Raw genomic sequence first — 14808 nt, 5'->3', positions numbered from 1 at the left:
TTTTTTAAAATTTGACATATATGTAGTAAATAAAAAGTTTATCTTAAAATTCAATAAACAACCCGGACATCGCACGGGCATAAAACTAGTCTAATATATATAAATAAAGTAGGTAGTTTTGGAGAGCATTTGGCGTGCCACATAAGCAAAGGTCTTATTTCGACCAATTAAAAATTAGATTTCTATTTTATTTTAGAATTAAAAAATTCACTTGCCACCTAAGTAAAACTGACGAATGAGATTTAAAAAAATTTCCACGTTGGTAAAAAAAAAAAAACAAATAGTGTTTTATTAGATTGAAATTATCTTAATATAAAAACCATCTTTTAAAAAAACTAAAACTCAACTTTAGATATTAGGATTAAGATAATTTTAAAAAACTAATGAATAAATTATATTTTGATATTACAATTTAAATTATTAAATTAAAAAATATATACTAATAACAGAAAAATTAAGAAAGCTTGAAAAATAATAAACATAAACTACATTCAAGTTAAAAATTGTGAAAAAAAAAAATTCAAGTAACATATTTGAAAAGTGATAAAAATACAATATATGATTGTAATAAAATAAAATTCATATAAGAAAGATAATTTCAACTTAAAAATTAAAATTGAAATAAAAATAACGTTCAATTATTATAAAAAAAAATTCAATTTTGGATTAGATAATATAATAATGTAATAAGAAAAGTGATATTCACATAAGCAAAAGTCTTATTCGACCAATTAAAAATTAGATTTCTATTTTTAGAATTAAAAAATTCACTTGCCACCTAAGTAAAGCCGACGGATGAGATTTAAGAATTTGGCCACGTTGATAAAAAAAATAGTGATTTATTAGATTAAAATTATTTTAAAAAACTAAAATTATCTTTTAAAAACTAAAAATCATCTTATAAAATAAACTAAAAATCAACTTTAGATATTAGGATTCAAATAATTTAAGAAAAAATGAATAAATTATGTTTTGATATTACAAATTAAATTATTAATTAAAAATATATACTAATAACAAAAAAAATTAAGATATATTGAAAAACAATGAACATAAACTACATACATTCAAGTTAAAAATTGTGAAAAAAAAAAACGTTCAACTAATATATTTGAAAAGTGTTAAAAATACAATATATGATTGTAATAAAATTAAATGTATATAAGAAAGATAATTTCTCCTTAAAAAGTAAAATTGAAATAAACATCACTTTTAATTATTAATAAAAATATTCAATTTTGGATTAGATTAAATAATAATGTAATAAGAAAAGTGATATTCTTTCAAAAAAAAGAAAAGTGATATAAAAAATTTACATTAAAAATAAACTAATAAAAAAATATAAACTATGTTCAATATAAAAAAAATCAATTTTGGATTAGATTAAATCATAAATTATTAAAATAAAAAAAATCCTTTCTTTTTATCTTGCAAATAAAAAAACATCCGCTAATCATTTATCATTTTTTCTATTAAAAAATTAAATATTATATTAACAAAATTTATCATATTCAATGATACAAATTTATCACCACTTTAAATTTAGCATTGCTTTTTAATCTTATATAACCAATCTATTGTTAATCTCATAGGCCCGCACAAATATACATACAATTTTATGAGAATCTCAAGTGCCAATAATACTTACAGGCAAAGAAGCATATTTTAGAAGTTGAACATCATAAAATTCTTGGTTTAGAACTCAACGATGGACACAAATAGCGATTCATTATATTTTATTTTAGTATTATAATAATCAATAACGTCAGTTACCACTTAACTAACATCAACCGATAAGGTCACATTATAAATTACTTTCGTTAAAATATTATATGGTTTAAAGTAAGAAAATTATCTTTTCTTAAGATAACCTCAACCGATAAAGCCACATTTTTACAAAAATATAATAAAAAATTATCTTTTTTGATAGATAATAGTAATTTAATTAAATTATTATATGGTTTAACTAATAAAGATAACTTTTTTTTGAGATTTATGTATGAAAAAACAACCTGAAAAAAAAATGTATGAAAAAATCGAGCATTGCACGGGCTTTCATCTAGTATATATATATAAAGGGGAGTTTTTCCCCGAGTTTTTAGAGAGCCACGTAAGATTTAATTTTGTTAGCGCCATGTAGGATTATAAATTTTAGTTGTAGCCAATTAAATAAGAGATTATTAATTTCTGTTACAATTAAATAATTCAAATGCCACGTAAGCAAAATTGACGAATGAGATTTTAAAATTTAAATTAATCAAATACAAAATATTATCTTTTGAGATTAGAAATTTTATCTAATATTTTAAAACTAATATAATAACAATTTCAATCACATAAATATAAAAAATATTTTTTAACAAACTGTGCATCGCACGAATTAAATAAATATCATGTATTATCTTTTAATATTAGGAATTTTATCTAAATATATAACAAATTTTAGCACATTAATACCAAAAAAAATTATTTTAAAAAAATCCAAACAAACGGTGCATCACACGGGCTTCATCAAGTAAGAAAATATTTATTGGGATTTTTTTTAATTGTAGAAAAGGAGAGTTAAAAAGATGCAATAATCAAGTGTTTAACAATTTCATTTGTATCTCCCATCAAATAATCACATACCTATCTATCTTCCTAGGAGAGAGACAATTAATGTAATTTTTATTGAATCTTAGGGTGCGTGGTGCCGTGGTGTAGTTTCGACCACGCATAATGTATAAGTATTCGACATAGGTTTTATCATCTTGTAACAAAATAGAATTAAGTACTTAATAGGTTTGAACTGTTACTGCTAGCACATGTGCTCAGTTCTTTTTCAATCAAGTGAATGTCCAGATACCCAAATTGTCATTTCTCGTAATATTTTTTCTAGTGTGGAAAATTAGACGTCGTGATATGATAACTAATTATTTAACATTTAAAACAAAAAATATTTTAAATTGAGATCCAAAATAATAGTTTATACAAAATATTTAACACATTTTGTTAGCCTGTATTCACTTTCTTATACAAGTTTTTATTTTTTTGTTTATGTATGACCTTATATTTTCCAAATGCCATAAGGGTTGTCATTTATTTTTCCATCTAAGTGGGGCCCGCTTTCATTTTCCTTCTTTTTCTACATTAAAATTCTCGAGTTTCAATAAACAATTTCTCCTATATCGTTGATTTCTCTCAACACTCAAATATCTTCAAATTAAATCTAAACTTGGTTTATGGAAAATTAATTGCAAATACAAAAGCCCTATGTTACTATTGGATTTTGATTGAAATAATTTTTTGAAATAATCAACCATGTTCAATAAAAATCATAAAGAGTATTAGGGCCGGGAAATCGTGAAAGGGAGAAAAAAAAAGGTGGAAAGGAATTAAGAAAATAAATCAGGTTGTTAACCCCACTTGGATAAAAAAAATTTGGAGTATGTAAGACAACCAATAAGTGGTGGCAAGTTCAAAACACTTGACAAAAATAAGGTGGTAAATAACAGATTTTTTTTTAAAATAAAAAATAAATAAATAAACCTTATAATGCATTCTTGTTATGCTTGGGTTGGGAGCAATATAAATTAAAGAGTAATAAAAGTAAAACTAGAAAAACTGACATTAAGTCAAACCAGAAAAACTAACAAAAGTAAAACTAGAAAAACTAACATTTAGTCAAACCTGTGGCATTTCTATTAAACTAAATTCTGCATTGTTTTTTTCCCACCGATTTTTAAAAACCGGTGCCAATTTCTCGGTGCGCATTTGTGTTTTTCTACCAGTGTATCTTTGGCATTGTTGATTAGGCCATATAAACGTAAAGCACATTCAAAAACTTCAAAAGGAAGGAATTCTGGATTTCATTTGATTTGGAGTCATTTGAAAACTACGAATCATGTTTGCTTGGCAAAATGACAATTAAAGCAACCTTTCACCAAGTTAGGGGAAAGGGAAAGTGAGCTATTAGGCCACATTCACTCCGATGTGTGTGGCCCAGTGAGCACAACTGCAAGAGGTGCCCTGTGTTTCACTAATTCATCACTTTCACCGATGACTTTAGTAGATATGGCTATATCTATCTAATGTCACACAAATTTGATTCGTTTGAAAAATTCAAAAAATTACAGAGTGAAGTAGAGAAATAGTTTGGCAAGAAGATTAAAGCACTTCGATCAGATCAAGGTGGTGAATATCTAAGCCAAGAATTCGACAACCATCTGAAAGAACATGGGATTCTATCAGAATTGACACCTCTAGGAACACCACAATGGAATGGTGTGTTTGAGATTTAGCACAAGTCCAATTTCGAATTCATCATCACCTTCCTATACACCAATCAATTGTTTAGTTTCATCAAAAATAACATGTACAGATTGTTCAACACACATTGTTCATTTATTATAAACTCTATAAACTTTACTATTTTAGGCATATCCTAAAAAATACAACCTCATCACTTCGTTCATCAAACTTTCCCAAGTTTCTTTTCACCATTATTATGAACAAAACATCTGCAATACATACCAAACAGTTGGATTATTAGTATCAACTAGCTATTGATTCGGGCGATATCTGAGGTTGTTTTTTATAAAGATGCAAGATCATCGCTACCCACACATGATTTGAATAAATAAGGAGAGACTAAGCAAAAATTTCATAAATTGTTAAATGTGTATTGAGCATTAAATGTTTAAACATTTATAGCAACGCCTTTCCTCTGTTATAATCGTTTATGATTCATAAGTTCAAGGTGCATGATATGAGGTTGTTGACAAGTGTGAGTTCTGAAATAGTGATCAAGTTTTTCACTGTAGACTGTGCATAGATGAATATTACGGAGTAGTAGCCATTATGTTCATGATAATATAATATCTCTTCAGCATGAATGTCTCAGAATGCTTTTGCTTGTCTGCATTCGTAAGAGCATAATTGGGGTAATGGGGTTCCAAGACTGCCAACTGATATATGGTAGCTAAAAAAGGATCCATATTTGTTACTTACTGGACAAATTAAAAACACACTCCAAAATTCCAAATCAATCTTAGGTAATTTAAAAAAAAAAGGAAAATAATAAAAGTAAAATAACTTAACCCCTGCAACAATTTATTTTGTAACATTACCAAAAAATATAATAAAATAATAAAAAAAAGAAAAAAAACCAAAGCTTAGTTACAGTTCCCGTCATAAAGTCATTTCCTATATGTCAAGTCTTGTTATCCCCATAACCTTATTATATAAAAACAAGATAGAAACTGTTTTTTCCATTTATTTCCTATCAGAGTGGAATATTTTTTCTTTAAGGTCCAGATCCCGACAGTCTCCGCCTTGTTGCATTTGAAACCGAGACCTGACTAAGCTTGTCTGCCCCAGATGAATCCATACGATCTTTCAAGGGCATGTAATGTCTTAACCATACTCCAGTGTATACCTGAAACGCAAAGAAATTTGATTGATTTTTCTGGATGAATTTGAGACAAACAAAACAACCACAAAGCCTAATGAGTATACAAATACAAATACAAGAGAAGAAAAAAGGAAAACAATTAGTTTTTTAGAACTTCTGTTTTATTGGAGTACTGGATAGGTGAAAAACAGGAAGTTTTTGAATTGGGAATGCTTCTGGAATTCTACAACACCTCATGCATTACGAAGGTTTTAAAAAATATCAATTTTGTTTATTATCATTTTCTAACAAAAATCCACATTCACATCATACCCTTTTTTTTACTCCCTTGAAATATTTTTCATGTATACTACTTGGAAGTATTGTCATATAATTATGAATGTAACCAAAGATAGCCCCATTTAATAGATTGGTGGAGTGATAACGGAAAGGAAACTACTCATTTTATAATGAAATTATTGTAGTCACAGAATTTTACTATGAGATGGGTTCGGGACAATAAACTTTGGATGAAGGGATTCAAATGCTTGAAATAAGTGGAATACAGAGCCTAGGTAAGCATAAAGTTGATCACTCTACAGCTACGCCCTACAGGCCTACAGCATTACAAGATTTCACTAGTGATATGATCTGATATCAGAGAAAATGTTATAAGATTTAATGTCAAATTGCAAAGTGAATAAATGGAACAAAAACATGGGCCATTGCAACTGTACCAGATTTAGTGTACAATATGATCTCTAACCAAACATCAATTACTGTGTCTATTGCAGCTCAGTCTAAGAAGTTATGAGGATAACTAACCCAGAACAATGATCACTCTAGAGACCTTAAGAGATATCCTTCCTCGTTTTTGTTTATGTTAAAATCACTTTTCAATTTTGGCGATCATGAAACAATTGCAGCACTATTATTTTACCTTATCAGTAGCAATTATTAGCATGCAAAATAGACAAGATTACAACCTCATCCTTAATTCCTTACTAAAGATTTAAACATAATCAATTAATTCTCAACCCCTCCAAATATTCATTATCAGATTTTACTAATACCCTTAGTCCCCTTTGCTCCTCTCCAACCGACCACTATCATCATCTTCCTCAAATTGACTCTACCATTTGCAGCATCTTTTGGCTACCTCCACTACCACTGTCATCCTCTCATCCCACAAGCATCTACTGACCCCAACTTTCACCTTCTTCAAAACCCCATCTCAAACCCCCTAGCAGGGGCCCACCATCAGTAACTATCATCAACAGCGGTGGAAAATAAGGCACCACCAAGTGCTAGAAATCAGACAATTCTTCTCTCTCTCGACCTCCTCTTTCTCAATAGATCTTCTCTCTCCACTCAATCTAAATTAGCTTTCTTGATTTCATTGTCTGTACTCTTGGTCTACTACACTCAATCTTCTTTCTCTTACTTGAAGCCTTCTCTCTCAATATGCGAATGTGGATGTAGTGGTGGATTTAAGGGTTTGTGGTGATTATTATTAGTGGGCTGGTGGTTGATGAATGTTGTGGCTTATTAGTGCTTGGTGAAAGTGGATGTGGTAGTAGAGGGATATTGAGGTATCAGTAATAGTGGGGCTGAGGTTTGTGAGGACGACGTGGTTCTGGCAGTGGTGGATTTGTGGTTCAAGGCAGTGGCATCAGCCGAATTTGGGTTGAAATAGGTTGGTGGAGACAGGTGGTGGGACATTGGACAGTGGAGATGGAGCAGTTGTTAATCATATGGGTAAGTGGGTAACATTTGGAACAAAATTAGTAACGGAGCAATTAAAATTGCATAAAATCCTAAGCTGTAGTGATTATCGATTAAAAGTTAATCATACAGATGTAAAAACACAAGGGGTGGTGGTTATTTAGCCAGAATGAATACGATGATGCATTAAACAGAGATATTTTTGAAAACATAGAATAATGACTGTAAATCTTTCTTAAGCCTTCAATTGTAAGCCCTTTGAGCATCAAAGATCTCACAAATTTAAAATCGAACCTGTTGGGGTCGCATTATCTTTGTATCAGGATCATCAAGTGACTCCCTCCAGTGGGCCAAATACCCAGCCATTCGAGGGATTGCAAACAAAACAGGGAAAAACTCAGTTGGGAAGCCCATTGCCCTGGTTGGGAAAAAAATAAAAATAAATCAACTTACAATGTAATAAGATTAAAATTAAATACATGAAATTAACTCTGCACAGAAAATCACCTGTAGATTAACCCAGAGTAAAAATCAACATTTGGGTACAACTTCCTCTTTATGAAAAACTCATCTGATAGGGCAGCTTTCTCCAAAGCAACAGCCACCTGCACAATATTCATAATTTCAAATTGATGGATGATTCTGCATTGAATTTTTGTCTACTAAGATTTCCTGCCATACAATTGAGCAGCTCTGATCTTTTCAAAACTGTTTTTAAAAATTTCTACCAAATCTCATGGTTCATCAACCAACGGTAAAGAAAGATGACATCAATTTTTCTGGAAAAAATTACTGTATTTGATGTTGGAAGTGATTTTTTCTCTATTTACATCTCTAATGTAATCTTTAAAACCCTGAATAATTCGCTAACATACAAGTCATTATTATTCATCTCTAGAATGGGGCTAGATAAAGGAGGTAGTGGATGAAATCACAAGTTATAATAAAGTACCTCAATGAGGGGATCTCTTCCAACTATGGAGAATACTTCCTCTGCCAACGTCCTAATAACCTTTGCTCTGGGATCATAATTTTTATACACACGATGCCCAAATCCGGACATTTTCCGTTTCCTTCAAAGATGCAAAAATGACAGTTTTATTAGTCCAACTTTTGTTTGTTACTTTGAAAGCAATAACCATACATAATGATATGACAAATACAGAAAAAACTACCTATTTTTGACACCCTCGATAAAGTCTGGTATGTTTTCAACACTTCCAATTTCATTCAGCATTTTGAGCACAGCCTAAGTTCCGAATAGAAAAGGCGAACTTATTAAACACTTATAGAATACTTCTGATGAATTCAGTCACCAGAGAGATGCATGGACAAAGTTTCCATGCCACAATCTACTTAACTTTTACATTATAGAGCTACCAGATTAAGATAGATATCTTTAATGCATATTACCTCATTTGCACCCCCATGAAGAGGACCATAGAGTGCCCCAACAGCACCAGCAAGAGCTGTGTATACATCAACACCACTGCATGTACAATACCAGATCAATACTTGAAATGTATTATAACAAAACCATCTGAACATGTTTCACTAATATATCATATACCTTGATGCTAAATGTCGAGCAGCAGCGGTAGAGCAATTCATTTCATGTTCAGCATGTAGTATGAAAAGAACATCTAGAACTCGGGCTAAACGAGGATTTGGTTTGTAAGCCCTATCACCTCTGCATGCAGTTTAGGAAAAATCAATACTAAAAGTGACAAGTCACATCATTATTGAATCAATAAAAGACCACACATGAACAGGTAGCACAAAAAACACAAATAATTAACCCTTGGTGATCTAAGGAGTTTGTAAACAGAACATACAAAGAATCAAGCATGTAAAGGAAGTTCTCTGAATATGAAAGGTTGTTGGAAGGAAGAACTGGAGGCCGTCCAGCCAATCTCAAATAAGCTGCAGCTGCAATCGTTGGGGCCTGTAAAGATATTAAAATAAATCTTAAGGGATGAGACATCAAACTAGAAGATTTTCAAAGAACAGCAATTTTCCAACAAGAAATGAACAAATGAAGTTTCAGACTTTCAGTTACATGTTACCACCCTATTTTCTAAACAATCACATTTATTAACCACATACCTGTCCCCAAACCAATAACTAGAGGACATGGCCATATGGGTTGAAGAACAATAATAGTCCCACTTTTCGCTTTACCCTTTTCCTAAAAATTAAATTATATATAATCATGTGTGAATGGCTTTGAACAATTGAACATGACTGTGGTGAACATGTAAACACATCCTATAATGGAGCAAGTATACAAAAACACAACGCATTGTTCAATAAATGCTTAATTGCTAGACCACCATGTTTTAGAATTCTTAAATCTTGACAGTCGAATTATTTGGATAAGACTATTAAGTGCAGAAATTGTGATACTGACCTTCCCAAGTATTCTGACTATCTGTTTATCTCTCACTTGCTTTGACTTGTAAAGATCCTGACCCTGCAAAAAAAACAGAATAGATCATAAAGAGCTGACAAGTACTTTGAGGCCATTAAAAGACAGATCCATAGCAAATGAGTAACCAACTCCTGATATCATATCTTAAGATGAAGGTCCGATGTACATAAATTCACAAAGGAGAACTATCACCAAAATAGTTTTCTCATCATTATAGAAAGTTAGACCCTCCATGATAAATTTTTTATAAAAGATTAATAGGCTAAAATCGGCAGCAGAATCAACCAGGAAAATCAAGCATTATCACTAAACTGCTTTAATGATAAAAGTAGGTCAGTTTTATATCTCACAGGAGCATGGCCAAACACTACATGGGAACTAAACAGATTACAGAACTCATCACACATATTGTTGGAGAATGGGCAAATGGCCAGCAAATAAGCAGTTTTAACAGTCTAACCAATAGGTAACAGCAATAGATTTCAAAGAGAATTATCCTTAACTACAAAGATAGCACTCATAGCAGCATAAACCACATTAGTAGATCATAAACATGATGAAATGTAATGAAAAAAACACAGAGCTCATCACTTCGTAAATCAAAGTCAATTTCCAGAACAGAGATTGTCATTATTAGTGCATGTCAGAAGTGGAGCACAGGAAAACAGTAAATAATTTCAAGGTATAAACAGTAAATCTCCATATGTTCCGAAAGGTCATCCTTAGAAGTCAAGCATTATCAATTTTGATCTGAATAAGCAAATTATTCATAAATAAGCATTAAGGCTCAAGAGCAGCATCATAACGCAATTGTACAGAAGCATCTGTGAACTCATGTCCTTATAGTTACTAAGAATACCTAAACAGAAATGAACTGAATCCGCATTATACTAAATAGATGCTAAAGAAGGCCTGGAAAATAACATACATGATCTTAATAAATCATAGAAATCAGTTCAACTAGATTCCATGTAAAAAAGTGATTTTTTTTTTTTGGGCAGAGGGAGTTAGAAGGGCTGAAAGTCAGGCTGAGCATAGTCTATAGGTGCAACCTCCCATGACCAGGTATGAAAGAGGTCCAACATAGTCAAATCACAGTTTTAAGGTGACAATAAATTCTTTTAAAAAGCCTCTGATGTTAGAAATTACAAAATTAACACCAACTCCTCCCATCATCTCTTTTCAACTTTTATCAGACTTCTACCACTCTCCCCCCTAAATAAAAATAAAATAAAAATAAAAAAAATAAAAATAAAAAAGCCTCTTATTGTAATGCGTCAATTACCCCAATATTCCTAGATTTGCGGCCACTGGAAAATGTGATTATCGTTACTAAACATAATGACGAGCCAAATATAAAATAAACAATATCACACAAGATCAAAGTGCATAGGTTTGAACAGCAAGGAGCATTACATTGTTGGGATGATAGAGGCATGCTGCTTTTTTCACATACATTATACAGGATAGAACATATGATAAAAGAGTACACTTTAAAAATGTAAACTTACTCTCAAAGCAGGATTAGCATCAGGGTGAAAGACAGAAAGAGTACTCATTGCACTAACAAGAACGCCCATTGGGTGTGCATCATGAGGCATTCCTTGTATGATATCCTACAAAATGATTGAAAAATTTCAGAATATAAATCAATATCTTTCACTAACTTATAATATCCATGTTAGTTGGAACTTGGTTCAGAAACAAATTGAACAAGCTTTAATTAAAAGGACAGGGTGCAAGGAAGACTATTAATTTGTGGTCTAAGAAGTTCAAAGACACACCAATGCGCCCTGAGGAATAGCTGAATGCTGGGATACAGCGAATTCCCATTCTGCCAACTGACTTTTCGAGGGTAGATTTCCATACACTGCAATGTGAAACGCAATTATATTTAAAGAACAACTTAACATGTAAAACAAAAAGCATTTTAAACAAAATGAAGCACATGAAAGTCAAGTGGCCATTTTAATCTATAATCACTCCAGCAAAATTATAGCTAAATGATATATTCAGTTTTCACCGGCTATCAAGTAGCACATATGCAAACATCAAATTATATCACAACATTGTCTTAATGGGAACTTGATTATGATGGTTGGTTTATACATATTCTTTCCAAAATTCTTTTCTTGTAATAAAGAAGCAATTGTCACAGGTACTGAGAAAGTATTTTATATATCAATAGCAACTTACTCATCATGGCCACAACTTCAATTCAAACATAATAATATCTCACAATATCTATATCCACAATGGGAATTCCGTTTTGGATTGTCATTATTCTTTATTGTTATGGTTTGGTAGAAATAACATTAATGAAAATCAGTCATATCAGCAAACACACATAGACAAAAGTCTCATGATTACTTACTCAGAAGGTATGCTACTTCTAGAAATGAACTACCCTCAGCCAGCTCCTCAATAGGGTAGCCTCTATACCTAAGGATCCCTTCATCACCATCAATATAGCAAATCGATGATCGAACAGGAGCAGTATTGAGATAACCAGGATCATAAAGTTTAAGTCCCTTGTCATTCTTTCCAGTTGTAATCTATCACACACGAGAAAGAATCTCATACTTAAGTGAGCATGTAAAGAGTAACACAACAAGATAAACTCCCACATTTATTAAATGTGCAAAGAAGAACAAGATACATTAACTTAACTGATAACAGTTCAGTGCTACACAACACAATATTTCAAGAAAACAGGAAAGTGAATTCCACATAAGCTTGAAGCACCCTTTTAGGTAACTGTCTTCTCTTAACAAAAATAAACACAAAACCACACGCAACTTATAAAACGTGGAGGCTATTGGTATCATTCATTATTTTGTATAGAATGACTCTAATCCTGATACAAATAGCTTAATACCCCCACACTTTTTTTTTCTTTTCTTCCTAAAGCATCTCTACTTTTTACAGATGATTCGCTCCCTCTCATCTTTACATCAAATGGTGAATCTCTATTCGAAAATCCCACCATTGTGTTTTACAAAATAGATTCTTTTTTACCGATTCACTTTACTCGCTACGATGGCAATTTCTTAACAAAATTACACTTCTACAACATACCCCTTCTCATAATATAACATGAGGATAAATCAGAAATTCCCTCACATAGTTGTTATCAAATCTCTATTCTTCTCTCATCAATTTAACATAAAAATCAGTTCAATTTTCCATCCAAATAATTCTTAACAAATCTATACTTTCTTCCTTGGCATCAATAATTCAATGCAATCCCTTCACAACCAAATTAAGACCAAATGAGCTTTGAAAAGAATCAACAAGACCTCCAAATGAATTTAAAAAAAAAAAAAAAACAATGTCCATTAAATTTTAATTTCCCACTTCCTAATATAAAAATCATCTAAAATTTCCCCACAAAACAACAAATCAAATCATAATAACCAACATGCATCATTTTTCCGGAAAAACTACAAAATCAATAAACACAAACCAAAAAAATCACAGAAATTAACAAACCCACATCAAAGATATCGATATCTTAACAAAATTCAAGCAAAAATAATAATAATAAATAAATAAAAAATCAATGATCAAAAAAAAAAAAAAAAAAAACCCATCATAGATTACCTTCTTCAAGTCAGTAGCTTTGATGGTGCCATCCTCAGAAACAGGAATTTGGTACTTTTTCCCAGTTCTATCATCAACAATTGTGATAGATCCCTTCAAATTAGGAGGTGGAGCAACAATGGATTGAGATGAAACACAAGATAAATCAAGAACATTTGAGAAATTAAGCGGTGGATCAGCTGATGATGATACTGCTGTTGAAAGGTGAGTTGCAAGAACAGCTAATCTACCTTGAGCTTTCCTGGAAAAATCTGTAGTCTCCATTTTTGTAGGTGAGATAATTCAGAATTATAATTCAATTTTATGGACTTGATCAATGTGTTTTTTGACTCTAGAAATTAATTAACCTTGCCTTTAATTTTGTTAAAGGCAATTCAGAAATAATTTAATCTTGATTCTTGAGTGCATTATATAGAAACAAATTCGTGATTGCTTGAGGAATAAGCACCGCCTCATTGACTGAACTCAGTTCAGCTGAACTGAACTGAATATTTTATAAGAGAAGGAAATTAGGAGCTGAGCTGAGCTGAACTGAGCTGAATTGAATTTCAACGTAAGAGAACAGGCCCTAAGTCGGTAATTTGCAGGGTATTTTTATTTTTAATTTAGAAAAACGTTTCTTAACACGGTATATATAGGACAGAAAATAAATAAATAAAAAAAAAAGAACATACATTTTTAGACTATGTTCTGTTTCAATCGAAATTAATGCATACATCTAATACGGAGTAACATATTTTATCATAATGAAATTAAAAATCAACAAAAGATAATTAATGAGATTAGTGAAAGTGGTGGTGGTCTGCAATGTCACGAAATCACAAAGCTAGCATAAAAGGGAATGATTCTGATTTCATAATAAGCAAACACTAGAAACGCCCAAATTAATTGGGTAAACGGATTTAATTTCCACACAAAATCAAACGCCCAATTAATTGTAAATTTTGGCTAAAAATCACCCAAATTAATCATCTAATTTCTCAAGAACATAAAAAATTGTCCAACTATATGAATAAATTTTATCAATATCTAACAAAACTACAAGAACAACTACAGATCTACAAGAAAAGAGAGTAATAAAACGCACCTGCCATATATTAAAAGCTTGTTCTTTGTCAAAATTGTCGATCTTGATCTCTTTTTCCTTCTTCAATAATTGATGTCCTTTATGAGCTTAACTTGAGAAGTTGAGATTTGAGAAAATTTTGAAGGAGGGTTGAGTTCTTGAGTACGTATAAAAGCGGCTAGATGAGTAATTCAGTAGCAGAAAGTCTTAAGGATGGGATAAAGACAAAGAATTTTGGGTGGGATATGGATTAAATTAAGTGTTATCCTTTCTTTGTTTAGTATAAGTTAGGAATACAAGTAGAATAAGTAATAAAGTTACGAAATATTCTTACTAACTCTATCTTTCTCCTTTGTTTTTTTTCTCTTCATTAAGGATATAAATGTCATTTTAATTATAAATTCATATCCCTCATTCTTATTCCAACCCCCCTAGGTATAGAAATTGAGGGATAAGAGGTGATTTTGTCCTTGTCCCATCCCTCTCTCTAATCCCAATCCTTATAAATAAACATGAGATTTTAAAATCCTTTTCCCCAAATCCCTATCTCTCTCCATTTATCCCCCTAAACAAACATGCAGTACTGAGGACTTGAGGAGGAGTGTAAACAAT

At 31.2% G+C, this 14808-nt stretch overlaps 1 protein-coding gene across 2 annotated transcripts; it reads right to left on the bottom strand.

Annotated features, from left to right (window-relative positions):
* Positions 1–5051: 5051 nt before the first annotated feature.
* Positions 5052–14402, bottom strand: LOC145567610 (citrate synthase, glyoxysomal-like). 2 transcript variants are annotated; one of them, XM_081626928.1, is made up of 14 exons: positions 14218–14402; positions 13131–13381; positions 11902–12082; positions 11312–11397; positions 11039–11143; positions 9507–9569; positions 8932–9041; positions 8667–8786; positions 8510–8585; positions 8272–8345; positions 8049–8169; positions 7604–7701; positions 7391–7514; positions 5052–5416 (listed from the first exon to the last, which is right to left on the bottom strand). In XM_081626928.1, exons 1-14 carry the CDS (start codon positions 14222–14224, stop codon positions 5285–5287), a joined length of 1548 nt encoding a protein of 515 aa, XP_081483054.1. In that variant the 5' UTR covers positions 14225–14402; the 3' UTR covers positions 5052–5284. The 2 variants fall into 2 exon arrangements, with proteins under 2 accessions (XP_081483054.1, XP_081483053.1); XM_081626927.1 differs by lacking the exon at positions 14218–14402 and having other exon boundaries at positions 13131–13394.
* Positions 14403–14808: the final 406 nt, after the last annotated feature.

This window comes from Chenopodium album, chromosome 11 (genome assembly GCF_948465745.1).
Source record: "Chenopodium album chromosome 11, dcCheAlbu1.1, whole genome shotgun sequence".
Taxonomy (NCBI): domain Eukaryota; kingdom Viridiplantae; phylum Streptophyta; class Magnoliopsida; order Caryophyllales; family Amaranthaceae; genus Chenopodium; species Chenopodium album.
This window is presented reverse-complemented; position numbering and strand designations above follow the sequence as displayed.